We start from the raw sequence: 22,681 nt of genomic DNA, 5'->3' as shown, positions 1-22,681 counted from the left end.
CAAAGTAACACACTCAACGACCTCATGGACAGAGCTGTATTCGATTCTTACCCCAGCACATCAGAAGAGCGCCCCTGTCACAACCTGAACCAGGGCTGCAGCACTGAGTGGGACACACAGGTTGGCATAAACGCCGTGCTGTGCCAGCGCACAGAGGCTGGACGTTAATCTAACGGCACACGTCTCGGAAGCACTGGGAGTAGGAACACATTGTCACTGCAGGAGAAAGAGGGGAGCTGGGCTATCCATCAGAGCATGAGTAAACGTTGGTGGGGGAGAGGGGTGGAGGATGTGCTCGCCAGTAAGATGAACCCAAACAGACCCAAACCAAGCCACGTTATTATTAAAATGTCAAACATTAAAGAAAGACTCTTAAAAGCAGCAAGAGAAAGACAACTAATCACATTCAAGGGAACCCCCACAGTTCAGCTGGTTTTTCAGTATGACCTTTACAGGCCAGAAGGGACTGGTATAATATATGAAAGTACTGAAGGGAAAAGACAAAACCGAGAATACTCTAACCAGCAAGATTATTAGAATTGAAGAAGAAATAATTTCCCAGATAAGCAAAAGCTAAGAAAGTTGGTTCATCACCACTAAACTGGCTTAACAAGGTACTTCATTACAGGGAAAAGAAAAAGCCATAACTAGAAACAAGAAAATTATAAAAGAAAAAAAAATCTCACCAGTAAAGGCAAGCATAAAGGTAATGGCTCAGTGACCTGTAAAGCCAGCAGGCATGCACGCAGTCATCTGACTCCTTGCGACCCCTGGACTGCAGCCCACCAGACTCCTCTATGCATAGAATCTTCCAGGCAAGATACTAGAGTGGGTCGCCATTTCCTCCTCCAGGAGATCTCCCCAACCCAGGGGTCGAACCCACATTTCCTGCATCTCCTGCACTGGCAAGCAGATTCATTACCACTGAGCCACCTGGGAAGCTCCAGTAAAGCTAGCATAAAGGTTAAAAAACAAAAGTAGTGAAAAACATCCATATCTAAAACAATAGTCAAGTGACACACAAAATAAAAAGATATAAAATGTGATGCCAAAAACATAAAGTGTGAGGAAGAGGGTAAGATGCAGTGCTTTTACAAACTGCTCAAATTGATGCAACCATCAACTTAAAATGGACTGCTCTATACAGAGGAGGTTGTTATGCATGAATATCATATTAGCCTCAAACATAAAAACAGTAAAAATACATGAAAACTAAACAGAAGGAAATACAAATATAACATTAAACGAAGTCATCAAATCACAAGGGAGGGGAAGAAATGAAGAAACAAAGAACTACCCAAAAACCTTAAAAACAATTAACAAACTGGTAATAAATAAGTACCCATAAATAATTATTTTAAAACAGATAAATGAACTAAATGCTCTAATCAAAAGGCATACGGTGGCTAAAAGAATTACAAGACCCATTTATACGCTACTCACTAGAGACTTACTTCAGATCTAAAGGCACACACAGACTGAAAGAAAGGAGGTGGAAAACAGTATTTCATGCAAACAGAAAAGAAAAGAAGGCTAGAGTAGCAAAACACTAATTCAAGATATACATGCACCTCGATGTTCACTCAGCATTGTTTACAACAGCCAAGATATGGAAGTAACCCAAGTGTCCACTGACAGAGGAATGGATAAAGGGCATGTAAGACACACAATACATACAGTTACATGCACACAAGGCAGCATTAGTCAGCCATTAAAACCCTGAAATCTTGCCACTTGCAACACATGGACGGATCGAGAGGTATCATGAAACAAGCCAGACAGAGAAACACAAACACCATATGATCTTACTTATATGTGGAAACTAAAAAACAAACCAAAATGAAAACAGACTCACAGATACAGAGGACAAACAGGTTGAGGGGAGGCAAGTGGGAGGGTGGGTGAAAGATGTAAGGGGGATAAGAGGTACAAACCTCCAGTTATTAAATAAATAAGCCACAGGGACTTAATATACAGCATGGAGAATATGGTCAGTAACACTGTAATAACTCTGTATGACAGATGCTCACCCTAAGCTTATGGTGGGGATCAATGCATAATGTACACAAGCATCAAATCACTGTGCTGAACATCTGAAGCTAATATTGTATGTCAGCTAGGCTAAAAAAAAAACAACAAATAAAAATTTAAGAAAAAAACTTACCCTTGGGATAAGATTACAAGTCAAGCCAGAGAACAAGTATTGGCCACCATCTCGATCCAACTGAAAAACATTTCTATCACTACCCCAGCCCTCTCCACTGCCCCCTCACCTCTGGCCACCGCTAACCACTCTCGTCTCCACGGATTTTCCTGTTCTGGACGCCCCATGCGAGAGGAGCCACAGACTATGGAGCCTTTTGTGCCTGGCTTACTTCACTCTGCACAGTGTATTCTAGGTTCAAACACACTGGAGTATGTGTCCAATGCTTCACTCCTTTTTCTCTTTTTAAAACAAGTGTAACACAAGGCTGAAGCAAGAATCCGATACACCTTTCACACGTGACAGAGGATCTGACCTGTCTTTACAGAATGAGAAGACTTGGAGAGGTAGAGCAAAGCTGGGGAGGGTTGTGGGAACAATGTGAGCCAGTGTGGGCTTGGAGATGGGAAAGTGTGCTTGTAAATATCAAATCAATTTTGGTCATCACTGTTTATATGCTACAAATACATTTTGTCCTAATGTGAAGGCAATTTAACTTACTAGTCCAGATGAACTAATGTATATGAATTTTAATACAAACTAAAGTTAAATGAAAGGGAACTATAATCATAGTCCAAGAACAAACCTAAAGTACTAATTTTAAAACAAGTGAACGTTTAAGATCTCCAATAGAGATCCACTCACTCTCTTCCTAGAGAAACTCTCCCAAGATGGGGGGCCTCCAGAGTAGCTCTCAATGTCATGGCCTCATCTGAAAAACTAAACACTTCCCTGGTGCTTTTAGGGCTTCCCAGGTGGCTCAGTTGTAAGGCATCTGCTTGCAATGCAGGAGATGTGGGTTTAATCCCTGGGTTGGGAAGACCCTTTGGAGAAGGAAATATCAACCCAGTCCAATATTCTTGCCTGGAGAACCCCATGGACAGAGGAGCCCACTCGGCTACAGTCCACGGGGTCGCAAAGAGTCAGACACACCAGTGAATGGCTAACACTAGTGCTTTTGCTTCAGCCGTACTTCCTACTCTCCTCTCCTCAGAGGAAAGAACATGTGTTTAAAACCCAGCTAATGAGCAATCCTTCACAACGAAATATTAAACTAAAACCATACACTCAACCCTCTGCTTTGATTACTTGACAAACAAATCTGATTCTTTTCACTTTTCTTTTATTAAAGGAAATGGAAAGGCAGAGTGAATGTGAGAAAAATTTTTTTCTCTGGTTGTGCTGTGTGACATGTGGGATCTCAGTTCCCTGACCAGGGATCAAACCCATGCCTCCTAAATGGAAGTGCAGAGTCTTCACCACTGGACCCCCGGGGAAGCCCCATGTGAGAGAGAGTAACAAGATGAAAACAGCAGGGCCCTTAGGTGTTGGTACCAGACATGGAGGTTCCTAACGCAACTCCCAACTCTCTGGTTTGGTGCACGGTATAGAAAGTGCCTGAGGACTAAAAGGGAAGGACAAGGGAGGGGAGTGAGGGCAGGAGGGAAGGAGTGGGGAGGACAGACGCACACACACGCACGAATGGGTCCTGCTGTCGGAACGGCCCATGTGAGGAGCTGCGGGACGCCACGTGGAGGACAGGGCTGCGGCCGCTGCCCCAGCTCAGGGAGGGCGGTGGGGGCAAGTGCGTGGGTGAGGCTGACGAGCAATGAGAGACAGTCGAAGGACGGCCGGAGAAGGAGAAGGAGAAAAAGTGAGTGGTGCCCAGAAATGAAGAGAGAGGAGATCTGAGAAGAGGGCTTACAAAGCGCAAGTGCGGCAGAACAATTAAGACAACAGCAAAACCCACACAACTGGGCGACTCGGAAGCCAGAGGTGATCTGAGCAGGAAGAGGTAAGTATTCTGGTTTGAAATTCATTTTCAGCTGACTGAATTCTGGTACAAGAAATGAGTTCGAAACCTCTTCTAACTCCTACTGGGTGGACACTGAAGTTAGGAGTCACATAAAGTAATACCCAGGTGAGAGTTTTCAATTTTCTACATAGTGCTGTGTCTGTGTGTGTGTGTGTACCCAGAAAAAGATTTTAAATAACTATACACATTAAACTGGTTCTTGGAAACTCTGAAGAGGGGACTGGGATTAAAAGTGGTGGTCATAAGGAATTCAAGCCTGAGATCTAATTTTTAATATCCTTTATAAGTAGAATTTGCTCATGTACATACTTATTAAAAACTAATTTTAAAATAGAACTTTCTACAAAGGAGGAGATAGCCTGTTCCTCGGTCTCAGAGTTGGCCATGCACACGTGTGCTCTTAAGTATTCTCAGTCAGGGTGGGAGGGTCTTGGTTCTCAATGCAAACTATAACCTTACTGTGGTTTACATTTAAAAAACTACATCTTATATCTTCCAACTGAATAATCCTAACTGAAATTATCTTCATATGAAAAAATATTTTATATCAAATTAAAATTCAAGGGATTTGAATGTATGTCAACAGCCGGCTAAATTCTTTAGAATGTGTGGCCAATACAACCTTCTCTCAGGCAGGAGGGACTCTGAAATAAGAGCAGCATCAGAAGGACGTGACATGTGGACCCCGGGAACGTGAATGCTGAGGGGTGAGCAGTGGTGACTCTCTGAATTCTTTCAGACATTTGACACAGAATGCTCTCTCTATACTATTAAAAATCCTAACTAGATACACAAATTTATTGTTCAGTTATAAGACCATTAGTAATCAATCAAAAGTTAGTCACACCACTCATTTATTACTCTCTTCGATATAACAGAATATAATGAAGTCACATAGAATTTTTTGCTAAGAAATTTTCAATGCAGGGCTTAAGAGTTACTTTTACATGAAAGTCATAACTAGGAATATATATCATGATTTATACTTTTGAGTTCTCATTTGTCATGTCTAAGGATCATTTCTTTCTGATTCACACTGGAGAGGGAAAGCTTGGGGTAAAGATTAGTAGTACATTCACAAAACCCAAATAAGGACCTCTCCCTTGAAGGACCAGTGTCTAAACATGCTCCCTCCATCAAGGAACAAAAGAGAATAATCCACTTCATCTCCTGCGAGATGATGAGCTAGAGGGGACCCAGATGAGAAATAATACATGGAAACACCAAAAACAGATTCCAGCTGACTTGGAAGAATAAGTCGGGGTTTTTTGTTTTAATAGAGTAAGCATCCATATAAATTTAAATATAAAAATATATATCTGCACTTGGGCCTTGAATAACTTAAAATTTACAGAAAAAATTTTGAGATGAAACCATAACTATAAAAATAATTTCATAATAGAAATTAGTAACAGTATTTCAAAGTCTATTGGTTGTATCTGAGAAAACTTTTCCTGTTAAGAGATTTCAAATAAAGAATAAGGTAAAAACTGTCAATCCCTCAGTTGTTTCTTGATTAAGAATAACAAAGAACATGTCCGCAATCTCACAAAATTTATTCTCAAATTCACGGCTGCCTTTAAAACATTTTATTATAGAAAATCTGGACATCTATAGGTAATTTACTAGATTTGAGCCTCTTCTATTTTCACTTTGTTAGTCAACCATCTCCTCTAATCATCTTGAGAGTTCATTATATCAAAGAGTAAACTGATTACTAAAAATATGGACATCATAGCCTCAAAAACATTGGATTCTTTAAAAACTGCACACTATATATAGGCAACAAAACAACACTTTAGAAATCATATCCCCTGGTATGGCATCACTTTTAAAAGGTTTTAAAGAGTTCGAATAAAAAATCTCAAGCACAGATCCTTCATGTTTCCCATGGACAAAATGCTATTCTTTCTATTAATTTCATTTGGCTAAGAATACATGGCCAAAATGCTCCTCGCAACCTAATGCTTTGTGGTTAAGTGATATACTTCTAAAATCTACTCAGTGGCAATTTTTAAAATTAGTACAAAATCTTCTCTATTTAAAGATAGGAAGCTATTTCAGAGGAATTCTGTAATAAGTTTGTCATATCACACCAGGCATTCAACTCTAAAGCTATATTTTACACTTATGGCGCAGCAATAGCAATTGGCAAATTACACTGTTTAAAAAATATTTTCATTTTTGAAGCAAAAATATCATCAAATGAATTATTTATACAGGATTTAAAATATTTCTAATTTTCAGTTAAAGTTCTCATTACTAAAAATGATTAAAATAAGAGAAAAACTGCACTTATACAGGTAAATGATAATTTCCCTTGTTCCTTGGTTTCTTATTTAACTGAGAATGCTGGTTGAATTCACAGAAGCAAATGAGAGCACCCTAAGGTCAGGACTCCCTTGTGAGAGGCAATGAGAAAGAGCGAAAACTTTCACAGCTTGGAATTCGGTTGTTAAATACATCCTCTATTCTAGTCTTATAAGCTTTTCAGCTAGTAAATCAAAATCCCGTTATACACTAGGATAATATTCATGACAATTCTCTATATTTTATCTTCTTAAAATCAAAGACTCAATTCTAAAGGGTTAATAGAGGAACGACAAAGTAACTCTCTAGTTTGCATTTCCCATAATACTAAAATAAAGCTTTTTCTTTTAGTCTAGAAATGTGCTTTTTTAATACTGTGAAAAGCCTCTATGAATCTGTTTAACGTATTTATTTCTTTTCATCTATTCAGTGCCACTGGGCATAACATGTAACTCAGTGTGTGTTGATATTTTGCAAAGCACCACATGACTCACTGTACCTAATACACTCCATTAATCCTGTTTGGACAGCTGGGGCCAGGCGTTTGTTAGCTGCATTTTAATTGTCCCATCTTTCTTTTTCTTCTTTTTATTTATCTCTATGGCAAACTACTCAGGAATTTAATGTGTTGATCTTCAAAAAGCACATTTTGCCATTAATTTGTTTTCTTTGTATTAAAATGGTACTCAGCATGTAATTTTATTTCATAAAATCAGTATATGTTACTATTAACAATTAATCTTAAATAACAGTGCGCAGTGAATTTCATACATGATAAAATGGTAGGTTGGCTACATCACAGAAATTGTTGGACTTCCATAATACAAATGACAACAGCTACAAATCAACTTACAAAAATGTATTTTTCGGCATTTTCAAGATGAGCACACCATAAGCAGATGTCAAAACAATAACAAGTCCTATAACGCAACACAAAGGAAATAAGACCTCTTAAGTAAATGAGCTTTGTGTTAGTCTGTGGAAAGGCAGTCCCTTTTACACCTACACTTAGATTTCACTTTTTACTAAAATATGGAATTCTCTGTAAGAATTATGAAGATCACTATGATGCTTATACTTTCTTGGCACAGCCTGCATCCCTGAGAGCTATGAGTTTTAAATAAATAATGGAGGCAACATAAGAGCTAAAACAAAAGCAATTCAAAGTTACTTGCAATTTTTGTCATTAGCTAGTTGTTAAGGTTGAATAATGGGATTTTAAAAAATAATTTGTGAATGCTCAAGTCAAAATCTGAGACTAGAAAATGGAACAGAACTGCCTAGTGGAAACTTTCGTCTGAAACAATATTTAGCCAATAACTGAGAATACAGTCTGCTACAGTGTTTTACAAAAGATATGAACATCAAATGAAGATTTATTCAACTGTTTCAATGACAAAGTGGAAATGTTTTACTTTTAAAAGACGACCAAAATATTCTTGTACATCGAAAAATTAAGAAAACTGTATGAATGGCAGGCAAGTAAAAACTAAGGAGCTAAAGTACACCCTTTAAGTCAGTGTGGGTATGTCAGTGCTCTCAAAGCTCTCACTGCTTTCAAGACTATGCCCTGGACATAAAAGCAGCTTAAAGTACGTTTTACAGATTATCAATTTTTTAAACCACATACTAAATTATACGTTTTTAAAAACATTTCATGTAGGAAAAAATTAGTTTAATATTTTCTAGACATTAAACATTGTTTTATTTAAAACAAAAACAAAAACTTCACAGTTCCTCACTAGAGGACTCAAAAGCTTAACCAGTCAGTGAAAAAAAATAAAGTCTACCGTTTGGAAAGGAATATTTCTAAGCATTTGAAAAAAATCAATGATCTTTATTTGATAAAAGTGCTTGTTTTGGTACAGCCCTATATACAAATAAATTATAGAAGTAAAGGTATAAAATAACGTGGGAAGAAATAATTTATTTCAAAGAGTGATCTTTTGGGAAAAGTTTAGAAGTTTAGGAAGTTTAGAAAAGACACTTGAAAAGGTACAGACTTTACGTGAAAAGTTCTCATTTAAACTTACCCAGTGTTCTTGACATCACAGGCAGCGCGGAGCTCAAAACCAAGATTGACACACAATTCCCAATGATCTGTTATGAGAAATCAGGAAGGATATTGGGCAGCCACACAGTACACGCTTAAGTAAAATCCACTCACATACTGGCAAGTTACTGTACGTTCTAGTTACCTACAGTACTTTGCTAACTTCTTAATGATACTATTCAATACAGAAAACAAAGAGAACCAGAAAGGTTTTCTACAGACATTTAAAGTTCTATTGGTAAGTTCTAGAAGGTATTTATGGTACCTGACACAAAGAGAAAATTGCATTTTACATTAATGACAGAGGCTGATTTCAAAAGGATTCACCTAACAGGTTAAAAAAGAATTAATACTTCAATACTTATGACTCTGTTTTTAAAGCCAAGACTACAGCCCAGGATATACAATATCTACTTCTAATGTAAACTAAGAAGTAAAGCCAAAATCCAGAAATCTAAAACACCTAAACTCTAGCAATTCTATTTCAATATACCCTATGCTTATTCTTTCATTAAATAAAAGATGCCAGAAGCACAGATTAGCACTCACGTTTACTTATGCTAAATATCTCAAGAAGCTATAACATTTTAAATAGACAGAAAAAGATATGTAAAAATAACACCTTCCCTTTAGAATATGCTGAAAATAAGGAAAATGTCATAAAAAAAAAAAAAAAGAAGCCAGCCGCTCCTGTGATTCTTCATTGTCAGCCTGTGGGAATATTTTACAAATGCAGTCTCTATATAAGATAACAGCCTTTGTTACTCAGAAGCCAATGACATATTGTAGAAAGTCAAATTAGCCTCAGACTACAAAATGTTTCTGAATAGAACTCTTCCGTCTTGCTTTAATTATTCAAATTTGAAATACTTTGTCTCTACTACTTGTAGCAACTAAGTTCTTCAGATTTCAAACAAGCTCCCTGAAGTACAGTCAGCACAATCAAAGTTACTCATTAGCAATACGTTTTCTTTGCAGGAAAAAAGGGTCCTTTCAGGAGCCTTCTATAGCTGGTTAACAAGCTCTGCGGTTCTCCGCATTTACAAGTGAATGGACACCATCCAAATTAAACAGAGCACATCCTTTTCCCACTCATTCCGCATTTTGAAAATCTTCCAGTGTGTGTTTACGCAACTCACAAACAAATACCTAGAACCGCAAGGAACCATTCAGGGCGACCACTAAAAAACAGTCCACTTGTCCTGGAAGGCAAAGAGGGGCACAGCCACCTAAGACTTAAAAGGACCTTACCTTTGTCATGGTTGTGTCGTCCTTCTTGGGAATGAAATTTCCAAAAACTCGGAGGCTGTAGAAACCGACGACAGAGGACACCATGAGATAGCTGTGAGAATCAAGGAAAAAACTCCGAAGAATGTTTCCTCAAGTCCTCAACAGGCCCAGAGGAAAACAGAACAAAATGCCACTCGGAGTGCTTGAGGAAGACTGACTTGTGTTTCTTGCAGGAAAGTGTCTTAGTAAATTACCACTGTCCCAGAAAACTTGTTAACAGACAGAACTTCAGTTAAAGAAAGGATACAAAATCAAAATGATTTCAAGTGCAGCTCCCACAAAACCAAAAGCAGAAAGAGAAGCATTTCCTATTCCAGGCCCCTGGGGGGGAAAAAAACACTTTTCAGAATTCAGTGACACTATTACATTTGGTTTCCCTAAAATTGCTGTTTCATAAATATAGGACAGTTGAAATTAGAAATGTTTAATACCCTGGAATAACATCTAGGCTTTCAAAGGAGAATAAAACACGGGATGAGGCTGAACTCACCAGCGAAACCAGCCACATGGTAACACTCAACAAGCTCAAACGTTTCTGTTTCGTCTCAGATACAATTTAAGTCACTTATCAAATGACATGATGTGTGTGTGCGCGCGCGCGTGCGTGCGTGTCTGTGCACGCATGTTTAGTGGTGTCCAACTCTTTGTGACCCCATGGAATTTCCTAGATGAGAATACATCTGGAGTGGACTGCCATTTCCTCCTCCCAGGGATCCTGCTGAACCAGGGATTCAACCCTCGTCTCCTGAGTCTCCTGCACTGGCAGGTAGATTCTTTATCTGCGTTTATCGTTAAATCCTAAAATACTCTTGGGAAAAAAAATCTTTAAATATAATAGTACAGTAAGAATAGAACATTAATTGTCTGAACCCGGAGGCAACATATAAAAAGTATACAACTAAAGTCCGTCAGGAGTAAGCTGAGGACGGAAGACAGGGAATGCTCGCATCCCGTTACTGCTCGTCAAAGTTTCATCCCCTAAGGAGTTCAGGGATTTAATCAACACAGATCTTTCAAATGCAATGCTGCACCTTGTTTCCTAAACATTATATCTATTCTCAAAACCTACCTTTATCTGGAACTTAACAAAACAAGCAAGAAAAGCAGTATTTATTAAAAGGCCAGAAAGGCAAAAACTCATTTCCTACTGAAGTAGGGACAATTTTTTCTAAGCTTACTAATTAAAGCAACTCTCTGAATACGAACTATTATTCTGGTATCAGCTTCAATGACATGTAACAGATACACCAGGATAATTAGGAATATAAAGTCAGCCTAATGAAAAAAACAAAAAACAATAAATAACATTATACATATTATTTATACAACCTAATTTGTATAGGCATACAGAAGTTAGAATACTCATTGAAATTTCATATATAAATAAGGTAAGGGACAAAGAATTTGTCAATTTTTGTCAATCTTTTGAAGAAAAATAAATAATGCTAATAGAAATCTTATTAACTCGGATGGAAAACACCTTGGAAACATTCTCTGTCTCAAGAGAAGGCCTACGGGCAGGAGTAAGACGCTCGGATTTTATTACACAATCATAAACAGAGCCCACCACGTGTCTGTCCCTGCCCACCACGCGGGAAGGGAACGGTACACAAGTGTGTCGCGGGGCTTGGGCCTTCCCAGTGTACACTACATGCAACTGGGTTAAAAAGCGGACAGAGGTCAGCACGGTAGGGGACTCCCTGCTCCGTCACCGGACCTGTGTCTAAACAGTGACGAGGACGAGGCTGTGGGTGGAAGAGGGCTGCTCCCTGTTGCTGTCGGTTAGTGGATCAGGAACCTGGAGCAAGCTGGGAGGCTCCAGCAGTGAGAGGTGGTCAGGTGCTGAAGGCACTGGGGCAGGGAGTTAAACTGAAAATACTGCCCAAAGAATTCGCTTCTGTATCCTGGACTGAAGGAAAGGAATTAAGATAAATACTGGCTTTCTTCTGTGAGACAAAAAGTGGATCATGTGGTGCAGAGAGAAGAGGCGTGTAGAGAAGCAAAGTCTGCTACCGCAAAAGGCATCTCTCTGGCATGAGGGTCACTTCAGGCTGATTGTTTTTAAGAAACAGAAGACAGCCAGCCTTCCACTTTAGCCCGCCTCCGCTTCACCCCGTAACTGCCTGGAAGAGTGTGGACAGAGGCCCTGGTCCACGACGACCACTGTCGCCAGGCCCTCCAGGGTCAGGGCTGCGTGTGGTCCCAGGAACCTGGCAGGACCTAGAGACCAAAGTCTGGCAGGACCTAGAGACCAAAGTCTGTTCTGGGTCCCAACTGTTTACCAAACGGCTGCTTCTCCATCTCCAGGAGAACTGCCTTTATTCCCCGCAAAGTCACAAGCCCTACCCTCTTCTTCTCTAAGATGCAATATAAGCCTCAGTTACCTAGCTTGTCCTGGGGTCTCGTTATTCTTACAGCGCTCCCTTATACACATAATTGAAAGTTTTCTTCTGTTAATCTGTCTCATTTCAATTTAATTCTTAGACCAGACAGAAGATCCTAGAAAGAGTTAAGGAAATTTTTTTTCCCCCCCAAAGAATGAAAAGTCTGGAAAAGTTTTGAAGTCATTTCTACGGGGAAATGGCAAAGGTGCTAACTTCAAAAAGGTTAATAAAATGTCAAAACGTAAAGGCTACTTTAAGTATCCAAAGGTTAATAAAGACACCTAGAAAAAGAAAGGCTTATATGAGTATTTAGTGGAAATTACTTTCCATATGGAAAATATATATAAATAGACTAACTTCTGGAATTTAATAAAATCATTAATTTTTTTAAAAGAGAAAAAATTAATAAGTCAATTTGTGAAAAGATGTACATCTGACTCCCTCCAACAACTGAACATTTTGATTCAAGTTCACACAATGTCTAACTCTTCTGAAGCATGAGTCCTTACAACCATATTTGGATCTTTTGCAAACTTCAGTCGCTCAGTCGTGTCCGACTCTTTGCGACCCCATGGACTGCAGCACGCGAGGCTTCCCTGTCCATTGCCGACTCCCAGCGCTTACTCAAACTCTTGTCCATAGACTCGACGATGCCATCCAATCATCTCAACATAAACTCTTTATATTTCACTATTTCACAGAATATACATTTTCTTAAAGGATCACAAATATGAATTTCAGTAAAACAAAGATAAACTCTAATACAAAGTATAAAAGGAAACTCTGACACTTGATACAAGGCCCAGACAATCTAAAATAAGAAATTAGAAACAAAAAACATAGTTTATAAACACTGTTTACGAAAGCTCTTGCATAAAGAAGTTCACACAGCTTGAAGTATATACATACATAAAGGCGGACACTTCCATCTACCTATCTGAAGCGCTCGGGGCAGACACAGAAGACTTTAGCAACAGAAAGACACAGAAGACTTTAGCAACAGAAAGAAAGGCAGCAAGCGTTTTACTTTACCCTTGTTCCCTTTGGCATTGCTGTTTCATCAACCAACAGGCAAAGAATATTACAAGCCACCAAGAGGACAGAAATGGACTGCAACAGAAAAAGTAAACCATCAGTTCTGAATTTCAAAGACATTTTGCCAATATACATATATTAAAATCTCAGTAACCAACCAAATGTATGCTTTAGAATAGAGGAAAAGCAGTAAAGACCAAAATTCTACATATAAACCTGAAATAATGAGACCATAAAAATTTCAGAATAAATTCTCAAAAATTCTACAAAGTACTGTAATCTCAAAGCTTAAGACAAAAGCTAGTAACATAGGTCCGTTTATTAACCAATTTCACCAACTAGAAACCCCCAACTGCACATACTTAACAGATGGTTAAAATGTTATCAGAACTAATGCAATAATTTTCATACCCTATCACAGAGTTTGAGCCGGGTATCAGCAACACCATGTCTCTTCTTAATTTTCAATTGAAACAAAAGAATGAATTTCCTGCTTTTGTGAGGCAACAGATAATCTTGAGAACTTTTTAAAAATTCCCCTTAATTTTAATTCTTGCTCTATTGAATTTTTACCAAAAAAAAAAAAAAAGCATACATGGATTTTAAGCCTGTTGACAGAAAACCAGTTTACCTGAAAACATTTAGCTAAGGGAATTGCCATACACAAATGCTAAAGTAAATAGAAAATAATTTGCTTTATTTAACAGCAAATAAATCCTTACTGTCTCAATGAGGAGAAGAACCATAACAGCAGGATACACCAAGTTTCTTTCCCATGCTGAAGCCTTTTTGCGCCTCTCTATTAGAAGAAAAAACAAAATATAATGAATGTTTCAGCAATTTCTAAAAATTCTCTCCAGATTTACATTTTCATTCCCTACTGCTACAACCAGTATGTATTATTTTTACATAAATATTTTCCTAAAGCCATAAATTGTTTTTAATTTTCCTACACAAACTAATTTTAAAATCAGTTTGCTACATTAAATACAGCTCAATCCTATGATGCTCAAATCTTAACACTGCTAAGTGAAGTGAAAGTTGCTCAGTCATGTCTGACTCTTTACAACTCCATGGACTGTAGCCTGCCAGGCTCCTCTGTCCATGGAATTCTCCAGGCCAGAATACCAGAGTGGGTTACCGTTCCCTTCTCTAGAGGGATCTTCCCAACCCAGGGATCAAACCCAGGTTTCCCGCATGGCAGGCAGATTCTTTACTGTCTGAGCCACCAGGGAATGCTGCAAAGACATTTCAATTATTAATGAAATATATTGTGGATATACAGCTTACTCCTGAAAATACAGTTATCTCTGTATTTTTTTTAATTTACATATTTACATTCTGATAGTTTGACACACTGGCAGAAATCTGGAGTACCGGGTAACATGGGTAAGAATCCCCTCTAATCCCGAACCTGAAGATAAACACTCCCGGTTTTCTACAGGCTGGAAGCAAAACTCTACTTCTAGTACCTACGTCTACTTTGTCTCACTCCAATCCTTATGCCACAACTGGAAAAGCTGGATCACATTTAATTTTTTAAAAAGCAGTGTGTGTGAAGATATCAGAGAGCTGCCATGATGACGGAAGCTGAGGGCCATTCTCTGCCAGGTGAGCTGACGGGGCCTCAGTGTGCACCATGCTCCCGCACACAGCGCTTTCCAAACAGACCCACAAGGCTGGGGAATAACACAGACGCCGAGGGCAGAAGAGAACGATGCTGGAGCAAAGCTTCCAGCACGCACAACAGAGCCAGCGAGACACAAGCAGGGCTTGGAGCTACCAAGGCAGCCAGAATTTGAGAGGCTGTGCTCACAGGGAAAGGAGAGAGCAAAAACACTCAGCTGCTTTCCCCTTCAAGGCATCAGTGGCTCAGAGGCTCAGAAGAGGAACCAAAGGGGGCAGAAGGAGGCAGAGAAGCTGAGCACTGCTTCTGTCAGGCTTACACTGCATGAAGAAGATGGGGTCAGAGTCAACAACAGAGCAAGCAGGCTTTTAGCTGGACCAAAGACAAGCTGTACCCAAGGAGGAAGGACAAATCGGAAACAGACGAGCCCTCACGAAGACCGAAACCCAGTCTCAAATGACTTTAAGCCCAGACAGACTAGACTGACCTGTCCGTACTCTAACTGCCCCTACTCTAACTCTAACCAGAAGTGAAAGTAAATCCTCTCAATGAGAACAAAGCATCATGCAGAGTCGTTACAGTTTTGTATGAGAAATGTTACCAGGAGGTAGGACAGAGAAAAAGAAGACAACAGAAGCAGACTTTCAGCAGATCCTGATACGGGACATAAAAGAAAACAACTTTACAGCAACTATTAATAACTGATATGCTTAGTATAAGCAACAAAATGGAAAATGTCACAACTTGAATCAAGAAAAATAACCAAATGGAAATTCTAGAGCTGAGAAACACTGTGACTGAAGTTCAGGGTCAACAGATAGTTCTGACAACAGTTGTATCGTGGCTGAAGACAGATCAGTAGAAAACATCAGACCAAAGCACATAAATTAAAAAGGAGAGAAAACAGAAAAATTTAAGAGTGAAAACGTCCAACATATTGTAACTGAAGTCTGAGGATATAAAAGAAAAGGAATAGCTGCGGTATCTGATGAGACAATGACCAACTGCCCAAGGGGATGGAAGACATTAAGCCACATACTCGTGAAATGCCCCAGATCTCAAGAAGGACAAATACAAAGTAAAGAAGGAACTGAAAGATAAGAATCACAGAAGATTACTTATCAGAAATAATACAAGTGAAAGACAGTGGAGTGATATATTTGAGCATCATCACCTAGGAAAACTCATTTTGTATACATACAAAACAGCTACTAAAAAAGTGAATAAATCCATGTTCATCCTTCCTCCAAACTAAAAGACATTCTTTATTAATGGTTCTAGGCAGACTGAAAGCTTGTAACACAGAGATTTCATAATTTTTACAAGTATTACAGACTGCAGTAAAGTCTTTAATAAGAAACAAAGTCCAATACATAAGTCGAGGAAAAAAGGAAAAAAATGTACAATACCTAATTTTTTCTTCAGAATCTTTACATTTTCAAGTTCTTGCTCCAACTCTGTTACATTATATTCCACTGATGAAGAGAGTCCTAGTGAAAGCAAGCACATTTTAGAAGTGGAACGGCAGAAAAAAAAAAAAAAAGAAGTGGAACGGCAGAGCCCAGAACAGGCAGCCTTCATAGTTAATGAAAATACAAAAAACACACTGCCAATCCTGATTACTGATAATGAAAACAAAGTCTGCTGTGATTCACAGAAACATACATCCACTTCTGTACCCCGAAAAACTTCCAAGTGCTTGCTGATTAAACTCTACATGATTCCTAGAAAAAGTCTTCTCTGGTAAAATTCTTATTTGATCTATTATTAATTTTTTAATTAATTATAAAAGTATCACGTGCTTGTAATAAAAAGTGAAAGATCAAAATTGCCTCCTCCTCATCCCACCTCCCGAACGGGACAATTTGCCAGCAGCTTGGGTGAGGCTTTCTCCATCTGCAAGTACATACTCACAGATACATATTTCATCATATTCACAGTCTTCACTATATATGTTATAAGAATAGGGAAAATCAGACATTATTTCACCACGTGCTTTCCTAGTTAATGATATGTCCATGCTGACAAACAGCCCCAACTTAACAGCCGAATAAATATTTGGGTATGGACATACGTCAATTTTATCCAGAATTATTCTATTTATGAATATTCAGGTTTTCCTCAATTTTTTTGCCACTATGAACATTCTTCTAGGCACATACAGCACATTCTGGTTTTATTATTTCTGTAGGACAGATTCTCAAAATTTAGACTGCAGAGTCAAACAATATGAGCATTTACAGTTTTTAAAAGGTATTTAAAGGTTACTTCCCCCTCAAATGTTGTGATTTATATTTCTAGCAACACTTCATCGTAACACATCTGATATCAAATGATTTCGCCCAACTGTAGGCTAACCTAAGTGTGCTAAGCACAGTGCTCTGAGCACCCATTTGAGGTAGGCCAGGCTAAACTGTGTTTGGTAGGTTAGGTATTTTCAACTTATGATAGGTTTATCAGGAGGTAACCCATCTTAAGTTAAGAAGATCTGTGTTTTCCAGTCTTCCCAGCAGTGGATATTGTAACTCCTGAAGTTATGCCGGTATGAAGGGTAAATGACATTTCCCGTTGTTACTTTAACACGCATGCCCTATTTATATTTTCTGCTGTTTCTCCAATAATTCCATGCGTGTGTGCTCAGGCACCTAGTCATGTCCAACTCTTTGCAACCTTATGGACTGCAGTCCGCCAGGCTTCTCTGTCCATGGGATTATCCCTCCAAGAATACTGGAGTAGGTTGCCATTTCCTTCTCCAGGGGATCTTCCCAATCCAGGTATTGCACCCACATCTCCTGCGTTGGCAGGTAGATTGTTTATCACTGAGACACTCAGGAAGCTCATTTCTATTTTATTTACTAAATTCTGAAATGAGCAAACTAACAACCCCCCACTACAACTGTACTTTGATTGATTAGCTTTTTCTCAATTTTTAAGATATTTTCATTATGTGTTTGTATTTGGTAAGATTTTGGGGCTCCTATAAAACTGTAGCATGTCCCTCATAAATCCCACCTTTTATCATTACATCATGACCCCCACTGTCTTTAATGCTTTTCTTTATATTCATCTCCACCCTTCAGACATCATATTGATAATTCTGATTAGATCAATATTCAATGTCTACATTATTACAATACAAATTTTATCCACTGCTTACCCATGTAATATACTACCATTAGCTTTCCTTTCTTCCATAACATTCTTTTTTACTCCCAGAATTAATCTTTTTTTTCCATTTGCTTAGCTTTTTATGCACTTACCACTAATTAAAAGCTAAACTTTCCTCCCAAATGTCTTTATTTCCTCCAGTAGCTTGCAAAGAAAAGATGAATGGGAGGTAATTTTTTTGAAACTATCCAAGTCAATATTAAAATTTGGTTAAACATAGATTACTTTTCATTTAAAAAATATAAATGAGGAATGACAAGGCGTGTGACTTACAGAGACTTAAATTCTCATCTTCTGTAGACGTCAAGTAATAGTTAATGCAGGAAAATCAAGAAATCGCAAGGGAGCCTCTCCCTTTAGTGTTTACAGATTTATTATTATTCATTAGCCAGGTCAAAACTACTTCTCCACCAGAACTGTGATGCCATTGCTCCACCGTCTGCCAGCTCCCAGTGATGGCGCTGAGCGGTGTGAAGCTCTTCTTCCTGCTGGGCCTGAGTGTGAACCGCTTCTCATTTCCCCCCTTGTCCAGGCGTCGGGAGTCACTCTTGTGCCCCAGCCTGGGCCCTGGGTGAGCACTTTCAATCCCCGAGCTCCTGTCCTCTAGGACTGGGACATCTGCTTGATTTTGTCATCCCCTCCATCTCATTTTCTCTGCTCTCCCCATTTGGAATTCCTATTAGTTAGATGTTAGATGTCCTGAACTGGTTCTCTAATATTCTAACTCCACCTTATTTTTGCCTATTTTGACCTATCTTCTTTATCTTCCAATCCTGTAGACATATTACCATTTCTAAATTTCGCCAGCTATTCCGTTTTTACGGAACCTTGGCCCTTCTCATGCACGCGGTCCCAGCCTCTCCTGGAACACTAGCGACAGATGTACCTGTGCGCGCTCTTCTCCTGTGCGTGCTCTGCTCTCCCCCAGCACCCTTTACTGTGTGCTTGTCTTGGTTCCTACTTTCCTGGGAGAAGTCTTCCTCTTAAGTCTGGTGAGTCTGAGCTGTCGGTTCATACTTAAGAAGGAAGCACTAAAATGATAATTTGATTTGAAACTCTACAATTGCAACAAGACTTCCTGTTGGGTGTTCCAGCGGGTTCTTCATGGGCACCCAACTGTTAGGAGCCTGGAAGGCTCTCCTGGACGGATGGAGTCCCCAGAGAAGACTCCTCTGATCTCCTTCTCAGGGTTTTAGAGCTCAGCTGTCCCAGCAAAGAGAGCCGGGGGCCCAGGCATTTAGTCTGTGAGAACTCATCGATCCACCACTCCCTGGCCCAGGCCCAGGCCACAGGCTTCCTTTCTCTGGAAAAGAACGCCCCCTACTGCTGGGGTGGGGAAGAGGCAGTGATCTGAGACCCTGGAGACAGGGATGAGATGGGGGACCAAACTCGTTCATGAGCAAGCTTCTCAGCCAGTCCTCCTGGTCTTAACTCGTCCCATTCAGCCCCACTTTGGAAGGTGTCTGCTGCTGCCACTTCGTGGACTTTCAGGGGTTGGGGTATTAATCAAGGACAGATGGTGTAGGATTCAGCTTCCTTGGGTCTGCTGAATTAGTCACTTCTAAAATTCTCTCAGGTCTACTAAATTTCAAAACATTTGTGCGGCCTTCTATGCTCAAGTTCTCCTTCTTTTAGGTCTGTGCTTGTCTGAAAACTCACCTCAAAAATAAGGAGATAGTTTCATGTAAGTCTGCACACTGAGAGGGCTGCAAGGCGGGTGTTCTAGCAGCGTATCAGTGACACCCAGGCCCTGAGCCCCGCTGCCCACAAGCTGGCTTGTGACTGAGACTGATGCCCTCCCTCCTTTCACGTGATTTCGTGATTCCTGTTTATTTTACTTTGCTTATCATTTCTTCTTTCCCCACCAAGTGGAATTTCTGTTTATTCTTTTCCCTCATGTTAATTTGACACTTCAGTGGTTACTTTCTCATTCTGAGCACACAGACTTAAGATTTATATTTGTTTCAACATAAAACCCTAGAGGGAAACCTTACTAGGTAACTGATCCCCCACCAAGGTGAAATTTCACAATGCTTTCTAGAAACCATTCTCCCACTGCTTTCCAGCCACCCCTCCTAAGCCATGGTTTGTGCTGAGGCGGTTTTAAAACTACTTAGGTTAGGGTTATTACTACATTTTTCCACTGGTATGGAGCTACCATACCCTTAATGACTAGAAAAGTACCTAGTCAGTAAACACACTGCTCTAAAATGAATAGATAGATGAATGCCTTTTTCTGTCCTAATAGGTACATGACATCTTTAGAAATGCATGAATTTTTAATTGCTATTTTCCCTGCACCCTTAAGACTCCAGAGTACTCAATAATCCTTAACAGGTGCTCCATGGGAAGTTTAATTCTTCTCTAATTCTTCTCTCTCTCTCCTTTGTAAGTGACTCTTCTATGTGAAAGCAAGTAAACCTTTTATCATCATTACCATTGTTCTTAGAATTCACGAATCAATAGGATAACTGGATCTTTTCGATTTCTTGCTAATAATCTTACCTGGGCCTCTGTGACCTTTTTCATGTGCACTCAGCTCTTTCCTCGGCTCGCTGACTATCTCTTCTGTTATTTACTTGCCTTTCCCCTGGTTGTTCTCTTCCTCCCTCTGGATATTACTTAGATGAGGTACATTAGCCCTGTAGTCCATGTCTGTTATTTTATTACTGATCTCCTTCTCTCTGTACTTTCCCTTCTCTCACTTGATTCCACCAGATGACTGATTCAGTTTTCAGAAGGACTGTATCATTTTCCACTGCTGCTGTAACAAACTACCATAAACTCAGTGACTTAAAGCAGCACAGATGTCTTGCCTTCCACTCCGGAGGTCAGGAGTCTACCTGGAGGCGGGGCAGGACTGCGCCCTCTGCAGACTCCAGAGAGAACCGGCTTCTGGAGACCGCCGGCACTCCTGGGCTTGGGGGCCTTACCTCGGGCCACTCCACCCTCTACTTCTGTGTCACGGCCCCTTCTGTGGCTGCCTGCCTCGTCGCTCACTTCTCACGCTGCTGTGATGACACGGTGCCTGCCCACCAGACCACCCAAGATAATCGCAACCCCCTCATTGAAGCAGTGCACAAGCCCTGTCCCCATGTAAGGAGACGCGCGCACAGGCTCGGGAGGGGAGGACCTGGACGCTTCCGCGAGACCCTGTTCTGTCTATCACAAGGACTACCTCATCTCTTGTCTACTAAATTTTAAAACTTGTCCCCACGTTCTAGGCAGTTTTTTTCTGCTCTAGTCATATCTCTTTGATAAACTGTACTGCTCTGGGGGGCTGAGTACGAATTCTCCTTCGTCTCTCCCAACAGCTGACTTCCATCAGAAGCACGGTCTCTAGATGCTCACCTTGGCCCTCACGCTTAGCCCTGAGCACACACCACGCCCAGACCTGCCGCTCCTGCTCCCTCATCCCTCTCCGGGCAGACCGGCCCTCGACCAGTGACAGACATCTGCAGGGCCAGTAACTGGAGTTCTTGGAGACTAGGGATAAACCGGCCAAAATACCAACTCGGGAGGAAGAAGACTCAGTGCTCTGGTGTCTCTCAGGCTACAAACAGTACTCCTTTCTTAAAGGCAGAGACTCAGGAGAGGGTTCAGGCCAACGGCACAAGGCACACGGCGCACTAAGCCCTCCTGTGGAACCAGAAACCTCCCGTCTCACCTGGGTTTCTAGCAAAGTAAGGACCGTCCCCGCTGCACTTCCGTTCTCACCACTGCCCATCACTAAAGAGACAGAAATCCAATCTTCTTCCCTTGGCAGAACCTGAGCTCTTGAAAGCACTAAAACGTTATACACTATTTCCAGAACTAATGAGTTTTTTGCTTCCCAGTATACAGTTGATTAGAGACTGGGGAGAAAGAGAGAGAGAGGTACTCAGGTAGTGTGCCCCAAACCACTGCACTGCTACTGCAAACCCAGAGCTTCTGGCAACCAAAGCAAAAGACAGACACTTAGGTTACAGAGTTGGTGGGTACTTCTGTATAACAGAGATTTACAGTCAGACGGCACAGCATTCTAAGATTTTCAAGTATCTTTGAATTTAATAGTCTTAGAGGTAAAGAACATTTTACTTTTCATTCCATTTCTTTATAAATTATATGGTATGCATCTGTAGCTAATGCTCACTTAACTTCTACACCTAAGAAATTACAAACACAATCCCAAACTATGTTTCATCCCCTATGCTTGTAAAGAAAAGCATAATCCCAGTAACCAGTTCACTGCTAGAAATAATAACCTATTATTCAGAATTTTGAAAGGGAATCAGAGTAGATAGTATTCCTGCTAACGTAAAATTAAAAGACATAAATGCCTACTTTGTGGGTGTGATATCTAACAAGCTCAGTACAGATGTCCAGGCCAATCAAAGTTTTCAAAGGAAAATAACTAAAGTGATGTTTCCGTAACACTGCTTTTATTTTTTTTGATGACACAATGCTAGACACACAATAGGTAGTTAATAAACACTGAGTGACCTGCACACTAAAATCAAGAATACATACTTATTGTCCTTAAAAGAAATTATGGTTTCACTAAATGACTAGATTTTCATCTGGAATAATACAAGTTTCAAAGACATCACCGCCTTTTACCGTATATCTCATTACCTACGTGAGAAAAGTAAGCTTGTTTGGGCAGAATATTCCAGTATAAAAGGAAATGATGGCTCTTGTAAGGAGCCGTGACACATCACAAACAAGTACTGGAATGTTATACAAACTTAAGTTATACCAACAAAATCACCAAAATATCCTAAAGAACTGTATTATCATTACTTTATTTCAAAAT

General features: G+C 39.9%; 1 protein-coding gene across 9 annotated transcripts in view; it reads right to left on the bottom strand.

Annotated features, from left to right (window-relative positions):
- LMBR1 (limb development membrane protein 1) overlaps positions 1-22,681 on the bottom strand; it is a 131,629-nt gene that overhangs the window by 21,677 nt on the left and 87,271 nt on the right. For 5 of the 9 annotated variants that reach the window (XM_086394694.1, XM_086394696.1, XM_086394700.1 and 2 more), the window contains 6 exons: positions 16,128-16,208; positions 13,814-13,890; positions 13,089-13,166; positions 9,920-9,993; positions 9,634-9,724; positions 8,363-8,429 (listed from right to left, as the gene is read on the bottom strand). In XM_086394694.1, the coding sequence (XP_086250820.1) occupies positions 8,363-8,429; positions 9,634-9,724; positions 9,920-9,993; positions 13,089-13,166; positions 13,814-13,890; positions 16,128-16,208 (468 nt within the window). Of the gene's footprint in view, positions 1-6,858; positions 7,250-8,362; positions 8,430-9,633; positions 9,725-9,919; positions 9,994-13,088; positions 13,167-13,813; positions 13,891-16,127; positions 16,209-22,681 lie in introns of those variants that run through there. The other 4 variants (XM_086394695.1, XM_086394698.1, XM_086394701.1 and 1 more) reach the window with 2 other exon arrangements.

This window comes from Bos grunniens, chromosome 4 (genome assembly GCF_055505025.1).
Source record: "Bos grunniens cultivar Pamir isolate PY7600 chromosome 4, Bosgru_T2T1.0, whole genome shotgun sequence".
Taxonomy (NCBI): domain Eukaryota; kingdom Metazoa; phylum Chordata; class Mammalia; order Artiodactyla; family Bovidae; genus Bos; species Bos grunniens.
This window is presented reverse-complemented; position numbering and strand designations above follow the sequence as displayed.